Source organism: Tupaia chinensis, unplaced genomic scaffold (assembly GCF_000334495.1).
Source record: "Tupaia chinensis unplaced genomic scaffold, TupChi_1.0 Scaffold000164_1, whole genome shotgun sequence".
NCBI classification, from domain to species: Eukaryota; Metazoa; Chordata; class Mammalia; order Scandentia; family Tupaiidae; genus Tupaia; species Tupaia belangeri.
The window spans coordinates 4,109,056-4,134,968 of record NW_006159638.1 but is presented as its reverse complement, the minus strand read 5'-3'; the positions used below and the strand labels follow the sequence as shown (position 1 = coordinate 4,134,968).

Here is a 25,913-nt window from a genome sequence, read left to right as displayed (position 1 = left end):
GCCAAGTTCTACAAAGACTGTAACAATAAGACATGGATTCTTTTTTTTTAATTGTTAGAGGCTTTGCCTTAGGGTGCATGTGCTTGCCCTTTGAGCTAGGTGGCTACGAGTGGTGCGGTGCGGAAGGCACAGTCAGAGAGAGTGAGAAATCACCGCCTCCCCTGGAGGATGGTCACACCACAATCCCCTTCTCTTCCACTCTCCTTCCCGGATTTTGGGTACACATGTACATGTGCCTGGTGTGATTTTTCAAGCCACTGGGTCCGGAGCTCAAACCGTGGTCAGCCATGTGGGAGTCCAGCTATGTAACCACTACACCATCTGCTGGCCCCAGGACATGGATTCATTTTCTTTTTAAGAGAGATTTTTGCTACAGGGTGCATGTGCTCTCCATAGAGACAGAAAGCGAGAGCCACTCCCCCCACCCCCCCAGGAATGGCCACATGCCACAATCCCCTTCTCCTCCATTCTTCTCTCAAATCTTTTTTTTTTTTTTTGGAGAGATTTTCGCTATAGGGCGCGTGCGCTCGCCAGACAGACAGAGAGAGACATAGAGACAGAAAGCAAGAAATCACCCCCCCAGGGGGGATGGTCACGCCGCAATCCCTTCTCCTCCATTCTCCTCTCGGGATCTTAAGCCACTGGGGCCGGGACGTGAACCGCAGTCGACTACGTGGGAGTCCAGTGACATAGCCATTACGCTAACTCCTGATGCCCTCTACTCTCAAGTCTTGAGCACGCATGCACACATACCCAGCATGAGTATTTTTTTTTCTTAAGAATTATTCTATTTAGCTTTATTTTTGACTAGACAAAACAGAGCGAAAGAGAAAGAGAGGGAAAGTGAGAAAGCAAGCTGGCAGGTCCAGGACTTGAACCGTAGTGGAAGTCCAGCGCCCTTAACCACCATGCTAACTGCTGGCCCCCAGGCATGAGTTTAAGTTTAAGTTGCTGGCTTGGGGCTATAACCTGCCTGGGACTATACTCACAGTGGACTGTGTGGGAGTTCAGTGATGTAGCCATTATACCATCTGCTGGTCCCGAGATGTGGATTCTTTCTTTCTTTAGTTTTTTTGCTATAGGGCAAGTGCACTCCCAAAGAGAAATCATCGCCTCCCCCCCAAGCTCCGCCAATCCTTTCTCCTCCAGTCTTCTCCTGAGATTTTGGGCTCACAAGCACATATGCCCAGCATACCTGCTGAGAGTTTCAAACCACCAGGACTCCAACCTTGGTCAGCCATGTTGGAGTCAGCACCTTAACCATTATGCCACCTGCTGGCTCCAGGATAGATTCCTGCACAGAAATATTTTAAACATACTTAAGAATTTAGAGGGAGTTGTTTAAAGTGCAAAATAATGAAGTTCCAAGAGTGGGATCAAAGAGGATGCAAGACACAACACTGAGTATGGCAGATGACGATAGAGAAAACAGGACATTGTGACACCGATCCAGTTTTCTATTCTATTATGACCTCATACCCTTGCTAGGAAAAGACTGAACTTGTTTTCATGGTTTGCTTATTAAGTAGAGTGCTTCAGTTTATAGGCACTTCTCAACACATCCGTATTTAATTCTTCTAAAATAAACCTTTTTATTAAAAGTATGAAATTAAGAATATCATTTTTATACCCAGGTGACCCTTTCACAATCTGGTGACTACAGTGGTATCCAGGAAGCATTGTTCCCCTTGACGAAATGTATTTGAATCCTGGGGCAGGCAGGTAGAATGGTAGTTAAGGGCGCTGGATTCCCACATGGCCAATCGTGGTTCGAGTCCTAGACCTGGTAACTTGCTTTCTCATTGCACCCCCCTCCCCACCTCTCTCTCTTAGTCCTTCTCTGGTCAAATTAAAAATAAGTAAAAAAAATGTATTTGAATCCTTAGCAAGAAGTGATAGAAAGGTTCAGGGGGCCAGCAGGTGGCATAGTGGTTAAGATGCTTTTTTTCCCTTTTTTTGGAGAGGTTTTTGCTATAGGGTGTGTACACTCACTAGACAGAGACAGAAAAGAGACAGAAAGCGAGAAATCACCCCCCCCAGGGGGGATGGCCACGCCGCAATCCCTTCTCCTCCATTCTCCTCTTGGTATCGTGGGCACGCACACACACCCGCCCCGCCGGAGGTTAAGCCACTGGGTCCGGGACTCAAACCGCGGTTGACTACATGGAAGTCCAGCGACATAGCCATTACGTTAACTGCTGGTCCCAAAGTGCTGGACTCTTATGTGGTCAACTACAGCTCCTGGGCCTGGAGGCTTACAACTCATGCTGGGTACATATGCATGCATGCCCAAGATCCCGAGAGGAGAATGGAGAAAGATGGCGGCATGGCCATTTCCCTGGGGTGGGTGGTTGTGATTTCTTGCTTTCTGTCTCTGTCTGGTGACTGCACACACCCTACAGTAAAAATCTTTCTAAAAGAATAAAAAAGGAGGGAGGGTCAGATCATATCTGATAGGGATGGGTGTATATATATCTACATGACACATTCAAATTATGCTTGATAGCATTATTCACTGACACATTTTAAATGAACTAAAATGCAAGTAAACTTATCACAAAATCTGTCTTTTTTTCAATGTTAGTACATAAAAATAACTACTTAGAGATTCATTATAATGTTTCTGCAGTTGTCTGTGTTCTCCATGCTCCCATGTATGGTTTATGGAGACTGCAGTTCTCACTGGGTAGGGCCTGATGAGAGGCATGTCGCAATTACAGTCAAATGTCACTTAATGATGGGGATACATTCTAGATGATTTCATTATTATGTAAACATCGTTGTCTAGGGACCAGCAGTTAGCATAATGGCTGTCACTGGACTCCCGCGTAGTCGACCGTGATTCACGTCCTGGACCCGGTGGCTTAAAACTCACGCTGGGTGCGTGTCCATGCGTGCCCAAGATCCCGAGAGGAGAATGGAGGAGAAGGGATTGCAGCATGGCCATCCCCCCCGGGAGGTGATTTCTCGCTTTCTGTCTCTCTGTCTCTGTCTGTCTTTCTGGTGAGTGCACGCGCCCTATAGCAAAAACCTCTCAAAAAAACAAAACAAAACAAAAACAAAAACAAAAACAAAAACAAAACAACATTGTCTAAAATATTCATTATTGGGGCCAGAACGTGGCATGATGGTTAAGCTGCTGGACTCTCACAGGGCTAACTATAGTTCCAGTCCCAGACCTGGCAGCTTGCTTTCTCATTTTCCCTCTTTCTGGTCAAATTAAAATAAATGAATGAATAAATAAAATTCAATAAATTATTTTATTTTATCAAATAATTTTATTTAATCTTATTTATTATTACTATTATTTTAATTTGATCAGAGAAAAGGAAAGTGAGAATGCAAACCACTTGGTCTGGAAGTCGAACAGTGATCAGCCATGTGTAGGAGAGTGTCCAGCACCTTAGCCACCACGCCACCAGCTGGTTCCTAAAATAATTTTTTTGTTAGAGGTTTCTGCTATAGGGCACGTGCACTCACCAGAGAGACACAGAGAGACAGAAAGCAAGAAATCATCTCCAGAGGGGATGGTCACATCGCAATCCCTTCTCCTCCATTCTTCTCTCTGGATCCTGGTCATGCACGCACACGCGCCCGGCGTGAGTTTAAGCCACCGGGTCCACGGAGCCCAACCCGGGCTGTGTTCATGGGCGTGACATAGCTATTATGCCAACTGCTGGTCCCCCTAAAATAATTCTTAAAAAAAACTCATTACTGGGACCAGCAGGTGGCATGGTGGTTAAGGCAGCTGGACTCACATGTGGGTAACCACAGTTTGAGTCCCGGACCTGGCAGTTTGCTTTCTCACTTTCCTTCTCTTTCTCTCTCTGGTCAACTTCCAAAAAATTTTTAAAAAAGAAGTAAAATAATGGTAATGAATAAAATTAAATTAAAAATAATTCTTTTCTAAAAAAATTCATTATTGGGGCCAGCAAGGTGAGTGGTAGTTAAGGTGCTGGATCCCACATGGCTGAATCTATGGCTCAAGTCCCAGATGTGGATACTCAAAAACCATGCTGTGCGTGTGTACCCAAAATCCCAAGAGAAGAATGAAGGATAAGGGACTGCTGGTAGCCATCACCATCAGGGCTGACTTCTCACTTTCCCTTCTTTACTCTCTCTGTCTCTCTCAGCAAGCACAGGTAAAAATCTGTGTGTGTGTGTGGGTGTGTATAAATTCATGACCATGCCAGGTATACACATACAGGTTGCTAGCATTGTAAACGAGGTTCTGAGGGTGAGGGAAAGGGGATCGTGGTGTGACAGACCCTGCTGCAAGTGCTCCTCTCTCTATCACACACACATGCAAACACTATCAAAAAAGAGAATTCTAATACAGCAGCAAGATATACCATCACTTTTTTTATTTGGCAGTAATAGTAATACATCCACATTACAGTGCTTATTTTGGCTAAAGAGCCACTGCTATTTCTTCGGCTACTGTAGTGTTTGCACAAATTAATGAGTGCAGTCCTTACATTTAGAAAATAAAAACATGTACTGCTATCAGTCAACAAAGCTTCATGGTTGTTTTCAAACTAAACAAAACAATGACATAATCACTAAGAAAAAGTAAGGATGTCCTCTTTTCCATGAATCACAGGTTATATAATTTCTTAAATCTTACATATTTCTTAAACTGATTTACCCAAGCAACAAGTTTGAATTCAACCTAATTCTTACAATCACTTTGAAAGTTACATCCTAAATAGTTTCTGAATATAAATACAGATAAAAATAAAAGCAAATGGGTTAGAAACATAATCTAAAATTTCTGATTACAAAAGGTCACAGAGAATTACATTAAATGTTACTTTGGCAAGCATTCTTATTTCCTAGGCTTAAAGAAATTATAAACTAAGAATTGTAACGCAAATAATCACTCCTTTGGAAATTACTTAAAAGTAGAAAATGTTACATCTTAAGGCAAGAAAATATCTGTAATTTTTTAAATAAAGTAGTTAATTCCAAAAATTAATATAATCATAACACATAGACATAAATAAAACTATTTCATGAGAAAGTTCTTTGGAACCGACTATAACAGTATGGAAAAACTTAGCTTCTTTTTAAAAAGATATTCTATTTTGATATTTCTTAATCATATTGTTAATCTCCAAGATGAAATAACTACTCTTAAATTAACAAAAATGTAAAGAAAGAAAGAAACAAACAAAAACAAGCAAACAAATATAATTGCCTCACATTTATCTTTTTTCTTCCAGAAAACAGGAGGAAAAAAAGTCATTTTCTCAAGACTAATTCGAGGTCCTCTTATAACTTTCATATGGAAGTGGATGGTAGGACTTATAGTGGCAATGGCAATTTTCTGATAAAACTACCATGAGCAAGTGTTAAAATAGGGTTTTACCCTAAAAGGCTATAGACCAATAATTTTTTTTAAGCATTGCTTTTGCTCTTCAACTCAATTTTAAGGCAAATGGAGACTTCTATATATGTCTTAGGTACCTTCTAAAGTCAGAAATGTTCTTTATAAGAAGATATTTTCCTTAAAAAGGTCACGTTTCTTCCCTCACAACAGAGAGATTTTTCCTATACTTACTGCCCTAAAAAACTATTTGGTCACTCTTGTTCCTTTTGTCAAAGGCCACAGAAAAAGCATCTTGCTAAAGTAACTACGGAACTACCAGGAACTACTCAAATTCCAGCACTGATTTGGACGAATCAACCTCCTAAAGATGAACAACCTTTCATTATATTTATTTATTTATTTAGAGAGATGGTTTTGCTATTGGGCACATGTGCTCACCAGAGAGACAGAGAGAAAAAGAAAGGAATCGCCCCTCAGGGGGATGGCTATGCCACAACCCCTTCTCCTCCCTTCTCCTCTTGGGATTTTGGGCATGCACGCAAATGTGCCTAGCATGTGTTTAAGCCGCCAGGTCCAGGATTCGAACTATGGTTGACTACATGGGAGTCCAGGGACGTAACCAATACATCATCTGCTGGTCCTTATTATTATTTTTTGATAGATAAAGTATAAAGGAGGAGAAGAAAAAACCCTCTAGAAAGCCATTCATCTTATCTGATGAAATAAATTCCCCAGAGTTAGCTTATGTAGTAGCAGCATTATTAAATAGTGCAATTCTTTAATTGATTTCAAACAATATCTTTCTCAAATAAAAAAGTAAGTTTATTATAGCTTTGTTTATAAAATGACAGCTTAAAACATTTAGCCTACAGGTGGGTAGATTGTAGAAGGACTAACTCTTCTGCCTACATGATAATGGAAATGTGTGTGCACACATGTGTATGTGGACGTATCATTCAAGGCCAGTGATACCTCAACAGCAAGGTAAAAACACAGAATACCAAAACAAAAAGTAAAACATTACATAATGAGTTTTTTTCTCTTTTTTAAATACCAGAATGTGTGTGTATTCACCAAGGAGACAGAGAGGAAAAAAAAGAGAGAGAGAGATAAAGCATCACCCAATGGGGCATGCTCATGCTGTAATCCTTTCTCTGTCTCTCCATCCAGTCAGAATTTTAGGTGTACACACACACCCCAGACATGTTTTTCCAAGCTGCTAGGGCCAGGATTCAAATAGCAGTTGACCATGTGGGATCCAGCACTCTTAACCACTAGGCTAAAGGCCAGTCCCATAAAGAAATTTTTAGTTTTGGTACTTCTAATGATACTCTTCCATCAATAGTAAATATTATAACTATGTAATTGTCAAGAATTTATATAAGAAAAATCAAGGAACTGTATATTCAAAAACAACTAGAACAATATTCCATATATTTAATGCTGTAACCTACAATAGTACATGCAAAACAGCATAAAGATTCTGAGTTTCATATTTTTAATTGATTTACATAAATGTAGCACATATGTACATTTAAATTTTTAACAGATTATGCTTTTTAATTTTAAAGTATTTGCCAGCAGGTACGTGCACTTACTGAGGAGACACAGAGGGTGGAGGGAATATGAAAGCAACCCCTTGGGGCATGGTCAGGCTGCAACTCTTTTCCTCCACTTCTCCCTCCTGCTGGGATTTTGGGCACACTTACACAGCTGCCCAGTGTGTTTTTCAGGCTGCTAAGTGTGAGGCTTAAGTTGGCCATGTGGGATCCAGCTCATGTAGCCATCAGGCTATGGGCTGGTCCTGGTTTTTTTGTTTGTTTTTGTTGTTCTTTTTTTTTAAACTTTTTATTTTCTATTCATTCATCAGAAACTAGGCACTTTAATCTAAAAATGCATTTAAAAATGCATTTTAGTCCTTCTGTATAACTCATTCCTAAAATAAATAAAACTCACTTTAAGAAGCGAAATTTTAAAAAAATATAACCCATTGATAAACGGGACCAGCCACTCCAAATCAGTGGTATATTTTCAGAAGCAAAATTAATGCAACTTTAAAAGTATCTAATATACCTTGATGAAGAACCTTACTCATAGGATCAACTCCTTTGTTCCTATATTTATCATAAAGGCCATGGAATAAACTTCTACATCGTTAACAGTACTTTTGTTCTATATTCAAGGGAGAAAAAATATCTCTTAAAATCTCACTAAGATTATTATTATTTTTTAAGGTTTTTGCTATAGGGCACATGTGCTCACTGAAGAGGAAGGAGAGACAGTGAGAGGGAAATTGAGAAACAATCTCTGGGGCGATGGCCATGCTACAATCCCATCTCCATTCTCCTCCTGGAATGTTGAGCATGCATGCGCACACGCCTGGTGTGATTATCAAGCTGCCAGGCCTGGCACTTGAACTGTGGTTGGCCATGTAAGAGTCCAATGCCGTAACCACTATGCCACCTGCTGGCCCCCTCATGAAGATTTAAAGTATGAATATTTTTAAAATATGAGCACAATATGACAAATTCCCAGTGTACTGAGTTCTCTGTGGGAATAACTAAAAGCTGTATCTGCAGAAGGAAAGAGGATAAATTGTTTTACTGTATCAAGTTTACTATCTTTTGAGGTTGGAAGATAATCTCAAAATTATACTTAAAAAAGGTAAATTTTTCATTGCTTTTCTTAGCTAGATAATAAATGTTATCTTTTAAATCATTATTCATTCAAAGGAAAAGTGCTCTAATCTATAAAGACAAAAGCAAGTTCTTCAGTCTATTGTAACTTATAAGACTAACAGTAACGTATTTTGGAAACTACAGTTCATCTAATATCAAGCTCTAAATTGTAAACATCTCAGTGTCAATTCATTTAAATGACTTATAACAATACTAAGCAATTACAGTTTATTTCGATTCAAATACATAAGCAAGTGCGTAAGTAATAACGTAAGCAGTACATATTAAATGCCGCTACTGCCTAAACTCGATTAAAAAATGACTAACTTTACAATTAAAAACACATTCTCAGGCAAGGTTAACTATGCTGACACTAGGAGTAATATATTCTTGCATGTGTGGCTGCAAAGGTCTTGGCTAAAGTGTGTGTATTTTCAAGGTGCAAAACATAAAAACAGGACTTTCAAAAAGGATACTGGATGACAAATGAGTTACCTCCCAAGTACTGGCTTTAATTCAAACAATACATACGTAACATTTCACAACTTAAATTATTACTAAAAAACGTAAAAAGTTGCTTTGGACACACTACGCAGAGATTCGACAACAGAACTCCTATATAAGTACAATGCAGTCGTTCATTCTTTACTAGATTATCTTTCCTCCCTGAGTCCACACTCACCAATTCTGTTGATTTTGTAATATGTGGTACAAAATCAATAGTTAACTTAAAATCTTTCACAGCACATTGTATTGTTTGATTCTTATGGTACCTACTGTACTTTGGCTTCCAATAGCCCACTGGACATAACATGACCATGAGTACTTATACAACTGCTCGTATGCCTCAGAGCATCTGCCCCAAGGTAGGCCATTAAAAGTTCAGTGCGGCGAATGAGGAGTTGCATGAGGTCTTCGGCCAAAGTCTCTATAGTCGAATAGCGCACCTTCTCGAAGTCAAAAATGTCTTTGAGGAAGAAAAGAACTTGATTCTGGAAAAGGAACACGAAACAAATTGGCATTAGTTAGACCAAAATTATATTAAATTTGAAGAGTCACTAATATTTTGAGCAGTGCGAGAAGAGGCGAGAGCAACCCCCCAGACCGACCAAAGCCTGTGTGCCGCTGCATCCCCCGTGCCCAGTGCCTATGTCCCACTGTTGCTGCCACCATGCCTGAGGAAAGACTGAAGGGGACGCTAAAGGAGATAAAGCCAAGGTGTAGGACAAGCTACAGAAAAGATCTGCAAGGTTGTCTGTGAAACCTGCTCCTACAAAGGCAGAGCCCAAACCTATGGAGACCCCTGCGAAGAAGGAAGAGAAGGTACCCAAAGGAAAAAAGGGAAAAGCTGATTCTGACAAGGATGGGGATAACCCTGCAGGTAATGGAGGTGCCAATACAGATCATGCAGACAGCTGAAGGTGCTGGAGATGCCAAGTGAAGGGTATACATTTTTGATAACTGTACTTCTGGTGACTGTATAGTTTGAAGCACTGTTTGTAATCAAGTTTCATAAAAAGGCAGAATTTTGTTTTATCTTTTCTTTTTATAAACTATGTTGTTAGAACATAGAATACTTGATTGTTGGTTTTTGGAGAAGGGGCATTTGTCACTAATAGAATGTCTCTGAAGCTGGATTGACTTGGACAACATCTTTTCCTTCTAGTTTTGAGACTTCCTCTTGACTCCCAGGGGAGGGATTCCCTGATGTTGACATGCATAGCCACCTTGGCACAGATGCCCTGTGGTGTGGAAAACTTAACATTTGTTTTTATGTCCTTTCCCTTCTGCCTTCAGCATAGACTTAACTCCCTTAAACCAGAGACCTCTTGGGACCGGACTACAAAAAATTAGTTACCACTATATCAGGCAATCTGGACTTTCCAATTACATTAAGATGGTATCCTTCAAAAGAGCAGCAGTTCCTTTTCTATATTGTTGGAATTCAGGTTGATAATTCTGTCATTTTCTTTTCCCAAAAGTCAGGGTCGGCTCATGAAAAGTAGTTAAACAACATGCTAAATGTGAAATGTCAACTCTCGCTCTTAACCTTCCCTGTTCAGACATCAGATGAACACTTCATTGGGTTTTATAGTGGCTCTCTGATTATGGTAGTCCATGGAAGAAGGGAGTTGGGAAGTTGTTGTATACTGTTAGTGATTGTCTGCCCATGTCCTGCCTGAAACACCATGATTGTTTATGAAAAGTGTCTTTAATAAAGCTGGGTACAGTTTGGCCTGGAGAAAAAAAAAGTTACTAATACTTTAATGAGCACTGAAGTTTCTTATCTCATTGGAAAAGAAATCTTGAGCAAGTGATTTAACCTTTTTTGGGGGTCTTGTTTTCCTTTTCTGTAAAATAAGAGATAATACCACCTGTCCTATTTACTATGCAGGTGATTAATGATCAAAAACTACAACAAATGCCTATAAACCCTAAGTCACTCTATAAGTGTAAGAGGCTGACTCAGTCCTTTCCCTCAGCATAACCTGTGAGCGCTGGTAAAACTTTAAGACAGAAGGGTAAATTATTTCCAATAACTACAAATGATAATGTTAAAATATATATTTTTCTGTTAAAAAAAAAACCCTTGAGATAATATTAGATCTTTTTCTATGCAAAAATGCATCATGACTGGGATCAGCAGATGGCATGGTGGTTAAGCTGCTGGACTCCCACATGGCTGACCATGGTTTGAGTCCCAGACTTGGCTTGGTTTCTCGTTTTCTGTCTCTCTCTCTCTCTGTGTCTCTAGTGAGGACACATGCCCTATAATAAATTTAAAAATCATCAATCAATCAATAAAATAATTATTTTTTTAAAAATGCATTGTGACTTTTCCAAAAGCCTAATTTCAAGTCCCAAATCAGTGGAAGACTTTCAAGGATACTTATGTTGAAACTACTTTAAAGAAGTTGTATATTACTAAGTATTAAGTCTTAGCTATTATGTTATGAAGAAAAAAAAAAGTAATTCCAAAGAGCAAAAAGCAGGAATAATTTATAGCCTCCAGAAACCAATGTTAAGAAGTACCAAGAAAGCATACTTCATAGATTCAATGGATTTTATATCTGGCAGGGTCATTAGCAATCATCTCTCAAGCCTCTTTTCATAGATGAAGAAAAGGAGGACCAAAGTATGATTTGCCCTAAATAAGACCGCTCATTAGTGACAGGCTCAATTCACAGCCACTGTCCCAGTTTTTTCTGCTAAAATATGTACCTTACATTTGGAAGGTCATATTAGTTAGCTAGCCCAAAATGAATGAGTTCTGAATGATAGTAAAATAAACTTTTCCTAAACCATGCACACAAATATTACTAGTCCATAAATATAATCATTTATTTTTTAAAAACAAATTACATAGTGAAGTATCTAAACTTTCAAACATCCAAAACTTTCAAATTCATACTCAATTATGTGTATTTTTATTTGCTCCAAAAAAAAACTCAGGTTAAACTCAAGATTTAACAGAGACACTTTTGGAGAGGTTTTTGCTATAGGGCGCGTGTGCTCGCCAGGAAGACAGAGAGAGACAGAGAGACAGAAAGCGAGAAATCACCTCCCAGGGGTGATGGCCACACTACAATCCCTTCTCCTCCGTTCTCCTCTTGGGATCTTGGGCACACATGCACAAGCACCCGGCGTGAGTTTAAGTCACCGGGTCCGGGACTTGAACCACGGTTGACTACATGGGAGTTCAGCGACATAGCTATTATGCTAACTGCTGGTCCCCAGAGACACTTTTTTTGGCACGTTGCTGGCCAGAAAATTCTGCAATGAGCTGTAATTTGTGCTTTGGCAAATCTACGCTGATGACATTGAGATACGACTCCCATATTATTTCTTACAACTTGAATTTTATTCATATTATGTTAAATCATAATTTATTTCTGCATTGCCACATGCACAATAAAGACATTGGTGGTTATAGATTTCAAAATGCCCAGGCATGAAGAACACAACTGTCTGCTGTAATTTTATCGTAACATGGCAACTCCATGCATGTATCCATTACAGAAGGAACTGAAGTGAATGGACCTGTTGAGTCTTGTAGAATACAACATGACATCTATAAAATACTGGTCCACCCTAAAAATAGTGTCTTTATAAAATGCCACTAATATAATACTGGCATTTAAACATTGAAGTTAGGTAACTTTCATAAAATTTACTTGTAAAATTCTTTTTTCTATAAAAGCAAAGTCATAACAAATTTTTTATTCACTTTTTGATTAAAATGTGCTCGCCAGGAAGACAGAGAGAGACAGAGAGACAGAAAGCGAGAAATCACCTCCCAGGGGTGATGGCCACACTACAATCCCTTCTCCTCCGTTCTCCTCTTGGGATCTTGGGCACACATGCACAAGCACCCGGCGTGAGTTTAAGTCACCGGGTCCGGGACTTGAACCACGGTTGACTACATGGGAGTTCAGCGACATAGCTATTATGCTAACTGCTGGTCCCCAGAGACACTTTTTTTGGCACGTTGCTGGCCAGAAAATTCTGCAATGAGCTGTAATTTGTGCTTTGGCAAATCTACGCTGATGACATTGAGATACGACTCCCATATTATTTCTTACAACTTGAATTTTATTCATATTATGTTAAATCATAATTTATTTCTGCATTGCCACATGCACAATAAAGACATTGGTGGTTATAGATTTCAAAATGCCCAGGCATGAAGAACACAACTGTCTGCTGTAATTTTATCGTAACATGGCAACTCCATGCATGTATCCATTACAGAAGGAACTGAAGTGAATGGACCTGTTGAGTCTTGTAGAATACAACATGACATCTATAAAATACTGGTCCACCCTAAAAATAGTGTCTTTATAAAATGCCACTAATATAATACTGGCATTTAAACATTGAAGTTAGGTAACTTTTATAAAATTTACTTGTAAAATTCTTTTTTCTATAAAAGCAAAGTCATAACAAATTTTTTATTCACTTTTTGATTAAAAAAAAAGAGAAATGATTCGATAACTGAACATACCTTAAAGAAGCAACACAAATCATAGAGAGAATTTCTAGGACCCAAAAAGCCCCAGGCTAGGACGGGGCTGATGTGCTCACAAATGGCATAAAAATGGGCAAAAAATCCATCTGGGATCTGTTGGAAGTAAATGAGAATCAAGTTATTTTTACCTTCTTGTATCTGCTTTCTCTCTAGTCAAGAAAACTGAAACTGCTGTCCATCACGTGATCAGTTCTTTTGAAGGACAGGTCAAAAGTCCATCAAGAGCCAACCCATTAAGAAATTTAATAAACATACCAGCAACTTTTAGAACCCCAGAATGTTTTATGCAGATTTCACATTCTAGCCAGCAGTTTCAGATGTGCTGAGAAAGATTATTTCTGAAAAAGCACTTTTCACCTCATAAAAATACTCCATAAAACCCAGCAGTCATAGGTAGGCCCAGCAGTGGTAGCGTGAGTGGGAGGGTGCTGCTATGTGGTGTAATATCAGTGCTGTAACCAGGCAATGTAAGAATGGTCTGGTGGGTTTTTTTTTTCTTAATTGCTAGAGGGTGAGTGTGCTCATCAGAGATAGAGAAAGGGAAACAGCACCCTGCAATGGAGTGTGATCACGCCACAATCCCTTCTCCATTTTGTCGAGATTTTTTTTTTTAAGAATTATTTATTTACTTTTATTCATTCATTTTATTTTAATTTTACCAGAGAGATACTCAGAGAGAGAGAAAGAGGGAAAGTGAGAAAGCAAGCCACCAGGTCCAGGACTTGAACCACGGTCAGTCATGTGGGAGTGTCCAGCGCCTTAACCACCACGCCACCTGCTGGTCCCCAGAAAGAGAAAGTGAGAAAGTAAGCTGCCAGGTCCAGGATTTGAACTGTAGTCAGGCATGTGGGAGTCCAGTGCCCCTAAATACCATGCCACCTGCCAGCCCCTCTGTCGAGATTCTGAGCACACATGTACATGTGCCCCGCTGGGCTTGCATGCAAATCTCTAGGGCTGGGATTCGAACCCCAGTCAACCACGTGAGATCCTGCTCCCTCAACCACTATGCTATGACACTGGCCCTACGTTGTCCTCTCTTTAGTCATAAGGTTATGAGGATTACTAATGTGACTATGGCTTCCGTTATTTACAAGCCCTACTCAATCACATAGTTGTTAACTAAAAAGACTAAGCAGATGGCTGGATGGTGGCGAAGCAGTTAATTCAGTGCTCTGTGAGGCGGACCCACATGGGACGGCCCAGGTTCACATCTGGAGGGCTTCCTGAACATGCTGGGGGTATGCATGCCCATGATCCAGAGCCAGCTGAAGCCAGGGGTAAATCATAGAATAAAAATCTCTTGGGGATGCCTGTCACTCTTTCTCTCTGTCTCTCTCCCTCATGGAAGAAAGAAACTTAAAAAAAAAAAAAAAAAAAAGGACTAAAGCGATTGAAAGTGATTAAGTACTAAGTTATTCTTACTAGAATCATTTTCCTCTGGTAAGGAACCCAATGTTAATTAAGCACTTAATGGTGTAATCACCACTTCTTATCAAATATTAGTAGATAGAATTGTGGTTTTTTAAAAAATTATTTATTTATTTATTATTATTGTTAATATTATTTTTCACATGAGTTTTGCCAGAGAAAGACAGAGCGAGAGGGAGAGGAAGAAAGCAAGCTGCCAGGTCCAGGACTCAAACCATGGCCAGCCATGTGGGAATTTCAGCACCTTAACCACCATGCCACCTGCTGGCTCCAGACTTGTGTTTTTAAGAAACTAAGTTTATTAAAAACTTTCTGGAGCCAGCTAGTGGCATGGTGTTTGCGGTGGCTGGATCCTACATAGCTGACTGTGTAGTTTGAGTCCTGAACCCAGCAGCTTGAAAAATACACCAGGTGCATATACATACATACCCCAAATCCCAAGACTAGGGTGGGGGAGAAGGAACTGAGGTATGGTCATTCCCCCAGGGGGTGCTTTCCCACTTTCTCTGCCTCTCTCCAGCAAACATGCACATCCCACTGCAAATTAAAAACAAACAACCTTTCTGAAATTCCTCGTTAAATAACATCCTGTGAAATATGTCATATAGTATCGACTGGGGAGAAGTATGTCTTAAGATTCTGTCCCAGGAGCCAGTCAGTGGCATGGTGATTAAAGCAGCTGGATCCCACATGGCCAGTTTTGCAGTTTGAGTCACAGATACAGTGACTTGAAAGACATGCTAGAATGCGTGTGTGTGCATGCCCAAAATCCTGAGCGGAAAATGGGGATGAGACTGTAGGGTGCCACCACTCGGACGGAGGATGATTTCTCACTTTCCCTTTTATTCTCTGGTGAGTTCACATGCCCTATAACAAAAACTAAACAAGAAAAAGAAAAAGGAAAAGGAAAAGAAAAAAACAAAAAGAAAAAAGAGATTCTGTCTCAGGCCAGTCCTGAGCAGTACAGTGTACTGTACAGTAGTACAGTAGTACAGTGATCGGATCCCACATGGCTGACCAGCATTTTGAGTCCTGGCTCCCTTGTGCAAGAAAATACTGGGCTTGTATATGCCTGGCATCTTTTTTATTTTTCCTTCTTCTTTTTGTGGCTTTCCGGTAAAAACAGGAAAACCTGCTAGACAAATTCTTGTTTTTAAAAAATTTGTTTTTAATTTTTGCTTTATTTTATTTATTTATTTATTTTTTATTTGACCAGAGAGGGGGAAGAGGAGAGAGAGAGAGAAAGCCACCAGGTCTGGGACTCTAACTTGTGGTCAGCCACGGGAGAGTTCAGCACCCTTAGCCATCACGCCATCTGCTGGCCCCCTGCTAGACAAATGTTAAAAGAGCTGTAACATTGGGACCAGTAGTTAGCATGATGGCTATGTCGCTAGACTCCCACGTAGTTTACCGTGGTTCGCATCCCGGACCTGGTGGCTTAAAACTCATGCCAGACGCATGTGTGTGCGTGCCCAAGATCCCGAGAGGAGAATGGAGAAGGGATTGTGGTATGGCCATCACCCCTGGGCGGGGGGTGATTTCTCTCTTTCTGTCTCTCTGTCTCTCTCTGTCTGTCTGGTGAGTGCACGTGCCCTATACCAAAAACCTCTCAAAAAAAAAAATTTTTTTTTTTAACACTACAGCTGGCATCCTCACAGGATAGCGTTTAAAAAAAAAAGAATTGTTGGGCTGGCAGGTGGCATGATGGTTAAGGTGCTGGACTCCCATGGTTGACCATGGTCCAAGTGCCAGACATGGCAACTTGCTTACTTTCCCTCTCTCTGTCTGTCGCTCTATGGTCAAATTTTAAAAAATAATAAAATTAAATAGATAATAATAATAAATAAAGTTAAATAAAAATAATTCTTTAAAAAAATTAAATAGAATTAAATAAATAATTTAAAATTAAAAAGAGGAGAAAAATAACTGCAATATGACCAGGCCCTGGTCAGGGGCTCTCTCTTTCTTTAACCCTGTCATATGTGCACACATGCTCTCTGGTACTAAAACAAAAGAAAAGAGAGGCCAGCAGGTGGCATGGAGGTTAAGGTGGCTAGATCCCACATGGCCAACTATACAGTTCAAGTCCTGGACCCGGTGTCTTGAAAAACATGCCAGGCAGTCTGGCAGGTGGCGTGGTGATTAAGGGGGCTGGACTCCCACATGGCTGACTGTGGTTCGAGTTCTGGACCTGGTGGCTTACTTTTTCACTTTCCTTCTCTCTCTCTCTCTCTCTCTCATTCTGTCCTCCTCTGGTCAAATTAAATAAGTTAAATAAATCTTTAAAAAAAGAAAAGAAAGATAAAAGAAAAGAAAAACATGCCAGGCATGTGTGTATGCATGCATCCTGAGAGGAGAATGGAGAAGGGACTGTGGTGTGGCCATCCCTCATAGGGGATGATTTCTCACTTTCTTACTTTCTCTGTCTCTGGCAAGCACACACGCCCTACAGCAAAATTAACTAACTAAGGCTTATTTTTGGTTTCTAACACAATTATATCTGAATTACAGAAATCTCAAATTAAAAAAAACATAAGATAGCAGCAGTTACCACTTAATGGATACCCATTCTATTCCAGAGAATGTCCTAGGTTCTATTTACTTTACTAAAACATTCCCTCAAAATAATCATGTTAACATTACTATAAACATGTAAAAGGTTGATACTTGAGAGGTGTTAAATATTCAGCCCTAAATTATACAAAGCTAGTTAGAGAAAGTCAAAAAGTTATCAGAGATGAATTGAAGCCATTCTAGTGTAAGAGATACCTATATTTATTAATTCTAAGTTTCATATTGTAAGGTTTAGATAATGGTTCATCCTTTAAAGTTTCTTGAGTTTGTTTGTTTGCTGTAGGGTATAAGCATCCACCAGAGAGACGGGGAATTAAGAAATCATCCCCCCCACCCCCGAACCAGCAGTTAGCGTAATGGCTATGTCACTGGACTCCCATGTAGTTGACCGTGGTTCGAGTCCTGGACCCGGTGACTTAAACACGCCGGGTGTGTGTGCGTGCGTGCCCAACATCCTAAGAGGAGAATGGAGGAGAAGGGATTGTGGTGTGGTCATCCCCCCTGGGGGGGTGATTTCTCGCTTTCTGTATCTCTGTCTGTCTGGCGAGCACACACGCCCTATAGCGAAAAATCTCTCCAAAAAAAGAAAAAGTAAAAGAAATCACCCCCCTGAAAGACGGCCATACTGCAATCCCTTCTCCTCCTCCATTCTTTTCTTGGGATTGTGGACACACATGCACATGTGCCTAGTGTTTCTCAAGCCATGGGGTCGGGACTCGAAAGGAGTAATCAGCCATGTGGGATCCAGTGCATTTAACTATCACATCGCCTGCTGGCTCAAAAGGTTTCATGTTTTAGATTTTGGTCTTAATGAGTGGAGACTGAATGTCCCTCAGAAATTCATTTTTTGGGACTTGATTGTACTGCAAAAGTACTAAATGAAAACTTAATTCATTCAGTGGTATACCAGGGTGGGGCCTTTGGGTCTGATAATATCATTAAGGTGGAGCCTTGGTGACTGAACTCTGGTAGGGTTAATAAAACCAAGGACTAAGATCAGAATGGCACAGAGGACACTGTATGGATACAGATCATGCTGTTCTGCTCAAAGTTCTGCCATCCGCCATTTTGTGATGCCTTTAGACTTTCTAGTCACCAGACGTGTGAATCATCGAACCCCTATTATTATAAATTTACCCAGTCACAGATATTTCTGCTGGCAATGCAGTAACAGAGGAAGATATCATATGACTCTAAATGCATTAGGAATTCAGAGAATTGAGCAGTTAGCGTGGGCTGAAGGAGAAGATACACCTCAGAAAGGAGTAATGTGAGCTGCACTCAAGAATGGCCAAGATTGGGACCAGCAGTTAGCGTAATGGCTATGTCGCTGAACTACCATGTAATTGACTGCAGTTCAATCCCTGGACCCGGTGGCTTAAACTCACGCCAGGCACGTGTGCATGCGTGTCCAAGATCCCAAGAGGAGAATGGAAGAGAAGAGATTGCGGCGTGGCCATCCTCCCTGGGGGGTGATTTCTCACTTTCTGTCTCTCTGGTGAGTGCATGCACCCTGTAGAAAAACCTCTCCAAAAAAAAAAAAAAAGAAAGAAAAAAAGAATGACCAAGATTTATGTGCCGTTCTAGGTATAGGAAATAGATCCCCAGGAGATGAGTACTTTGTGATATGCAAAGATTAGACTGAGATACAACATTTATTCTAAGAAACAGGAATAAATTGTACCATAATAATCATTTTTTGGGGGGAACTACCATTTATTAAACTTTTTTTTTTTTTTTTTAATTTATCAAAGTGTGTGTGTGCTTGTTGGAGAGAGACACAGAAAGTAAGCACCCACTACAGGGCATGGTCATGCCACAATCCCTTTTCTTCCATTTCTTCTTCCTGTCAGGATTTTGGGCATACACGCAAACACATACAGTGTGTTTCTCAAGCTGCTGGGTCATGGGCTCAGAGTACACAGTTGGCCACATGGGATCCAGCTATCTTAACCATCAGGCCACAGGCTGGCCCTTTTTATAAAAAAAAAAAAAAAAAAATTGTTGCTATTATTTATTTTTTAATTTGACCAGTGAGAGAAAGGGAAAGCAAGAAAGCAAGTCACCAGGTTTGGTACTCGAACAGCAGTTGGTCATGTGGGAGTTCAGCACCTTAACTGTCACACTACCTGCCAGCCCCTGGTTTTTTGTTTTGTTTTGTTTTGAAACAAAGGGTCTCACTATGTTGTGATTCTCTGGCATTGGCCTCCTAGAGAGCTGGAACTAAAGGTAGCCTGTTTTTAGAGTGGCCTGGGAATCCAGTCTGGGCCTCCTGTGTGGCTTCAGACTAGCAAGTAGCAGCATCTACCAGTGCTATTGTGTTTGGGCCATTAAGTTCATTTTTTATTGTTTACTTTTATGTTTAAATTAAGCTTGTTGATATTATCTCATTTAATCCTTGAGCAGTCCTATGAGGTAGGTGTTAATTCCATTTAGATAATAGGAAATTTCAGTGTCAGGTGATGGTCAGAAATTTGCTATGATTATACAAGTTGTATGAAATCAAATCCAAGTATACAAGTCTACGATACCGCCCTAGGGGTCAGCAGGTAGTGTGGAATTAAGATGTTGGACTCCTACATGGCTGACCATGGGTTGAGTCCTGAATGCAGTGGCTTGAAAATAATGCTGGGCATGTGGACATGTGGGAATGTGTGTGTGCATGCACAAAATCCTGAAAGAAGAAAGGAAGACAAAGGACTGTGGCATGTCCAGGGTGGGGGGCGGTGATTTCTCACTTTCCTTCTCTCTGTTCCTGTTTCAAGCCAGTGAGTGCTTGTACCCTATGACAAAATGTAAAAAAAAAAAAAAAGCAATTGCTCTAGTCCTAAATCAGTGGTATTCAAACATTAAAGTTGATAATCTTCATTTAGGCAACTTGGTTAAAATACAAGTTCTCTGGAATCATTCTAAACAGGAATTATTCAAATATCAGGTCCCCAGAATTCTTTCTTTCTTTCTTTCTCTTTCTTTTTGTTAAAATTAATTTTTCAGGGCCAGCTGTGTGGCCTAGTGTTTAAGGGAGCCAGATTCTACATGGCCAAACATGTGTAGAAATTCTGGCCCCAGGGAGTTAAAAAATGTATCGCACATGTGCGTATGCATGCCCCATAGCTGACTTTGCAGTTGAGTGACAGACCCAGTGGTCTGAGAAACATGCCAGGCGCATGTACGTGCATCCCCAAAATCCCAAAAGGAGGGTAAGATGGGGGAGAAGGGGTTGCAGCATGGTCATTCCCCATAGGAGTGCATTCTCAGTTTTCTATTCTTTCTCTGTCTCCCTATGGTAAACACACTTGTCTCCTGGCAAATGAAAAGAAGTGTTTGGTGAGAGCAATGCCTAGTAGGTGAGATGGGCTAGAGGGTATGGGGCATGGTGGCAGGGTAAAAACTTTGAGATAGGACTCTGAATTAGACACAGCAGCTATTAGAATCAAATATTTCTCAATTAGATTATATGAAGTAGAATCCACTATATCAAACAATTAAAAAAATTAATTTCATTAGGGCTGGGCTCATGGTCTGGTGGTAAAGGGAACTGGGTCCCATGTAGCCTACCATGCAGTTCAAATCCTAGACCTGGAAGCTTGAAAATAACACTGGGCATGAGTGTGTGTGTGTATGTGCCCTAAATCTTGAAGGAGAGAAATGGAAGAGAAAGGACAGTGGCATAACCATGCCCCATGGGATGGGGCTGCTTTCTCCCTCTCTAACTTGTAAGTTGCATGCATCCTCAAGTAAAACTTTTTTTTTTTTAATTTAGTATCAAAAGTAGAAGAAAAAGGGACCAGCAGTTAGCGTCATGGCTATGTTGCTGGACTCCCACGTAGTTGACCGCAGTTCGAGTCCTGGACCCGGTGGCTTAAACTCATGCCGGGCGCGTGTGCTTGCGTGTCCATAATCCCGAGAGGAGAATGGAGATGGGATTGCGGTGTGGCCATCCCCCCTGGGGGGTGATTTCTCGCTTTCTGTCTGTCTGGCGAGTGCACGTGTCCTATAGCAAAAAAAAAAAACTCTCCAAAAAAAAAGTAGAAGGAAAAAAACCTCTTATCAGAACTTTCCAACCTTAAATCTTTTCCCTTAGCAGAACTCCCATGTTGGCCTCAATACTTGCTATAATAAACTACACAAAACATCAAAGATAGGGAAAAAAGTAAACAAAAAAGGAACAAGAAAAGAAAGAAAAAAAGAAAGACAAACAAAAAAAAGCAAAAGAACAAAAATAAAAACAAAAACGAAACAGATGAAGAAGGCATTCTAAAAAGAAGGAACTCATACCAATGTAAGTCACTCATCTACAATAGCTTGAACAGTCCCTCCTAGCACCTGCTCGCCCCACAGGTGAACAGACTCGCGTGTTTCTTTGACAGGCTCCTCGAAATACTGAATGAAGGAGTCCAGGGCGTAGTGAGTTTTACCTTCATTTGTTGCCTTTTCTGTTTCAGCACTGACCAACAGCTTGAAGCGACAGCCTAAATATATGTAAAGAAGAAAAGCAAGGTTTAAATGTACATCTATCAAGACACTTTCATTTAAAAAGAGTGATTTTTATTAAAAGTTTAAAAGTTTATAGGTCTACAAAATTCAAAACAATCACTAATTAAGAACTAGTCTAGGCTACTCGCATTATTTGTAAATATTAAGAAAGGGTATTTCATTTTTAGAAATTTTTAAATTAAATACAGAGCCACTAAAGGAAAAAGGTTGAACTCTGGCCCCCCAAAATTTGCTAAAGTACAATTCAGTCCTTCCTATTTCTTTTCTTTTCTTTTCTTTTCTTTTCTTTTCTTTTCTTTTCTTTTCTTTTCTGAGAGAGATTTTGCTATAGGGTGTGTGTCCTCTCTGGAAAGACAGAGAGACAGAAAGTGAGAAATCACGCCCCCAGAGAGAATGGCCACACCACAATCCCTTCACTTCCATTCTCCTCTTGGGATCTTGGGCACACACGTGTGCCCAGCATGAGTTTCAAGCCTCCAGGTCCAGGACTTGAACCGCAGTCCACCATATGGGAGTCCAGTGACATAACCATTATGCCATCTGTTGGTCCCTGGTTCTTTCTATCTCTTTTTTTTTTTTTAAATAAAGAATTATTTACTAATTTTTATATATTTATTCATTTATTTTCATTTGACCAGAGAGCCAGAGAGAGAGAGAGAGTGTTAGAAAGCAAGCCATCAGGTTCAAGACTCGAACTGCGGTTAGCCATGTGGGAGTGTCCACCACCATAACCATCATGCCACCCACTGGTCCCAGTTCTTCCTATTTCTAAGGAAGAAAAGTGAAAATAGTGTATACAGATGCACATACACATCGCTTCTGGGCCTTCTAGGTAAGATCAAGAATAGGTACACAACGTACAAATGTCTTATTGTAACCGTGAATACAAAGTAGTGTTTTTTCCCCTCAAAGACAGTACCTCTAGTAAAGCTAATAATTGTATTCAAATGAACTAAGAAATACAATCATAACAGGACAAAAGCACCCAGCAGACCCTGAAGAAATCTGATCATATTGTGGGATTTCCCAAACTTGATGGAGGTCACGTTACCAAAACAGTTACAGAATTGGTTTATCGTGCATACTTTTATGATTAAAACATACTTTAACTGGAGAAAAAAATGGATTTATAAAAAATGCTTTAAGGGAACCAGCAGTTAGCGTAATGGCTATGTCGCTGGACTCCCACGTAGTCGACTGCGGTTCGTGTCCCGGACCCGGTGGCTTAAAACTCACGCTGGGCACGTGTGCATGCGTGCCCAAGATCCCGAGAAGAGAATGGAGGAGAAGGGATTGCGGCGTGACCATCCCCCCGGGGGGTGATTTCTCGCTTTCTGTCTCTATGTCTCTCTATGTCTGTCTGGTGAGTGCACGCGCCCTATAGCGAAAAAACCTCTCAAAAAAAAAAACAAAAAAACCCATATAGACTATAGGGCCAAAAGGTGGCGTGGTGGTTAAGGCACTGGACTCCTGCATGACTGACTGCAGCTCAAGTCCCAGGCCAGTAGCTTGAAAATCATGTGGAACACGTGTGTGTGTACCCCAAATCCCACATGGTGAATGAAGGAGAAGGGATTGCAGCGTGGCCATCCCTCCCAGGGGTGTTTTCTCACTTTTCCTCTCTCTGAATTTCTCTCTCCAACAAGCATAGATGCCCCATAGCAAACATCTTGAATACACACACATACATATATATCATATATATCTCATATATATTTACATTTTATAGACTGTCACCTTTTTTCAGAATAACTGTTTTATTTAAGTTTATTCACATAGCCATTTCAGTTACAAACAATTTTTGTTAGGCCTGAGCTAGTGTGAAGCCTGTTTCTTTAGAGACCTGAAAAAGTACAGGGTCCTCCAGGGAGAGGAGGACTGGTGGAAGGGCCAAAAGAATTTCACCTGAAGATGTTTTTTGTTTTTGTTTTTCAATTTGCCAGCAGGCACATGTGCTCACTGGAGAGGGACAGAAAGAAAAAGAAAGAGAAGTGAGAAAGCACCTTCCATGGGGCATGACCACGCTGCAATCCTTTCTTCTCCATTCTCCTTCCTTTCAGGATTTTGGATATGAATATACATACAATCAGTTTGTTTCTCTTTTTCTTTTTCTCTTTTTAAAATAATCTTTATTTAATTTTATTCATTATTATTTTATTTGACCAGACAGAGAAAGTGAGAAAGCAAGCCACCAGGTCTAGGACTTGAATCGTGGTCAGCCATGTGGGAATCTAGCACCTTAACCACCAAACCAGCTGCTGGGCCCCCACAAGCAGTGTATTTTTCAAGACACTGGCAGGTCTGAGACTAGAACTATGCAGCCGGCCAAGTGAGATCCAGCTACTTTAACCACTATACCACTGGGCCTGAAAGTGTTCTTGTTTTTTTTTTTTTTTTAAAGAATTATTGCAGAGAGCAGCAGATGGCATAATGATTACATCGCTGAACTTCCATGTAGTTGATGGTGGTTTGAGTCCCTGACCCGGCAGCTTAAAACTCGCACTGGGGACCAGCAGTTAGCGTAATGGCTATGTCACTGGACTCCCACGTAGTCGACCATGGTTCGTGTCCTGGACCCAGTGGCTTAAAACTCACGCCGGGCGCCTGTGCGTGTGTGCCCAAGATCCCGAGAGGAGAATGGAGGAGAAGGGATTGTGGCGTGGCCATCCCCCTGGGGGTGATTTCTCGCTTTCTGTCTCTCTGTCTCTCTCTGTCTGTCTGGCGAGCACACACGCCCTATAGCAAAAAACGAAAAAAAAAAAAACAAAACAAAAAACAACTTGCACTGGGCATATGTGCATGTATGCCTAAGATTCCAAACAGAGAAGGGTTCCAAACAGAGAAGGGGATTGTGGCGTGGCCATCCCCCTGCGGGACAATTTCTCACTTCCTATCTCTTTGTCTCTCTGGTGAGCGCATACACCCTATAGCAAAAATCTCTTTTAAAAAGAAAAAAGAACTATTTATTTTTATTTATTATTTTTTTAAAAATTTGCTATAGGACACATATGCTAACCAGAGAAAGAGAAAGCAAGAAAGCAAGTCATCAGGTCCAGAACTCACACCACGCTTGGCTATATGGGAGTTCAGCATCTCAACCACCACACCGCCTGCTGGCACTGGGCATGAAAGTGTGTGTGTGTGTGTGTGTGTGTTTTAAATTATTTATTTAATTTTATTATTATTATTATTGATATTATTAGATTTGCCGTAGAGCATGTGCACTCACCTGAGAGAGACCAAGAGAGAAAGAGAGGGAAAGCGAGAAAGCAAGCCACCAGGTCCAGAATTCAAACCACGGTCGGCCATGTGGGAGTGTCCAGTACCTCAACTACCACACCACCTGCCAGCCCCCTGAAAGTGCTTTATACCCTGTATCTCTAATCCCAACATCAAAGGATAAGGTCAATTTCCACAATAAACACTCCATAGGCAGATGTATATATAAACTTATTAACCTTCCCAGTTCAATTTTTCACCAAATTTAAATAGCTGAAAAAGGGAAAGCACCACTTACAGTTTCTTTGAAGGAAGAGTTGAGCCAGCGATTATTTACTACATTCTGGATGGATGTGGGTGGGTTTTCTAAATCTTCAAAGGAATCCATTAATATGAAATCCAGAACAACATCATAAAAATTTAGATTTTTCACCTGCATTAGATTATGAATTAAAACAAATTAGTATTACATATAACTGAAATACAGTTTGTGCCAGGGCTTCTCACTCTTTATCAGCAGAGATTTTTTTAGTTGAATCAGATTAATTTTTCTGACCAAAAATAGGAAAAGAGACAATATGAAAACTCACCGTCATAAATTATGATTCACAAAGTAGCTGTTCCTGCCTAGACCCCATCAAGTGAAATGAACCTCTTCTTCCTCTCTATTTTAGAAGTCCTGAGCTCCTGCTTCTCTTACAGCATCTACAATGCTCATTCTGCTTTGCTATTTAGTGAGGGCATATCTGCCTGTCCTCCTCACCAGAGGGCAAACCTTTTGCTCGTTCATTCATTCATTTCTGTACATTTTGTTGTACGATGCGCTATTCCAGGTGTACCTACTTGTACATTAAGGAAACCAGATGCCTGGATTCTAGAGGGGAAAACGGAAAGTAACAAAAGTAATCCTACAAATAACCAGTTATAAACCATGAAAAGAAAGTAAGGGGAAAAGTGCACGATGTTATGAGAGCCTAGGACAGAGATCCTGACTTTGAGCTGAATGCCAGACAGAGCTTCCTTCAGGGAGTGAGGCATCCCAGGTAGGGATTCGAACTTCACAGCCAGACATGTGGGATCCAGTTCCCTTAAGCCTCAATCCTGTTTTTACCCTTTCCTTTCCTGACAGTGAGAATCTGGCTTTGATATTACTCAG

General features: G+C 40.5%; 1 protein-coding gene and 3 pseudogenes across 4 annotated transcripts in view; 1 reads left to right on the top strand and 3 right to left on the bottom strand.

Annotated features, from left to right (window-relative positions):
- Positions 1-8,501: 8,501 nt before the first annotated feature.
- The window catches only part of MIGA1 (mitoguardin 1), a 77,746-nt gene continuing 60,334 nt past the window's right edge, over positions 8,502-25,913 (bottom strand). For 3 of the 4 annotated variants that reach the window (XM_014586860.2, XM_006146067.3, XM_014586862.2), the window contains 4 exons: positions 25,056-25,190; positions 21,460-21,513; positions 13,016-13,132; positions 8,502-9,002 (listed from right to left, as the gene is read on the bottom strand). In XM_014586860.2, the coding sequence (XP_014442346.2) occupies positions 8,784-9,002; positions 13,016-13,132; positions 21,460-21,513; positions 25,056-25,190 (525 nt within the window). In that variant the 3' untranslated portion in view covers positions 8,502-8,783. The remainder of the gene's footprint in view (positions 9,003-13,015; positions 13,133-21,459; positions 21,514-25,055; positions 25,191-25,913) is intronic. The other variant, XM_014586861.2, reaches the window with a different exon arrangement.
- Positions 9,190-9,451, top strand: LOC106734624 (non-histone chromosomal protein HMG-17 pseudogene; annotated as a pseudogene).
- Positions 15,572-15,615, bottom strand: LOC114007391 (uncharacterized; annotated as a pseudogene).
- On the bottom strand, positions 15,785-15,827 carry LOC114007392 (uncharacterized; annotated as a pseudogene).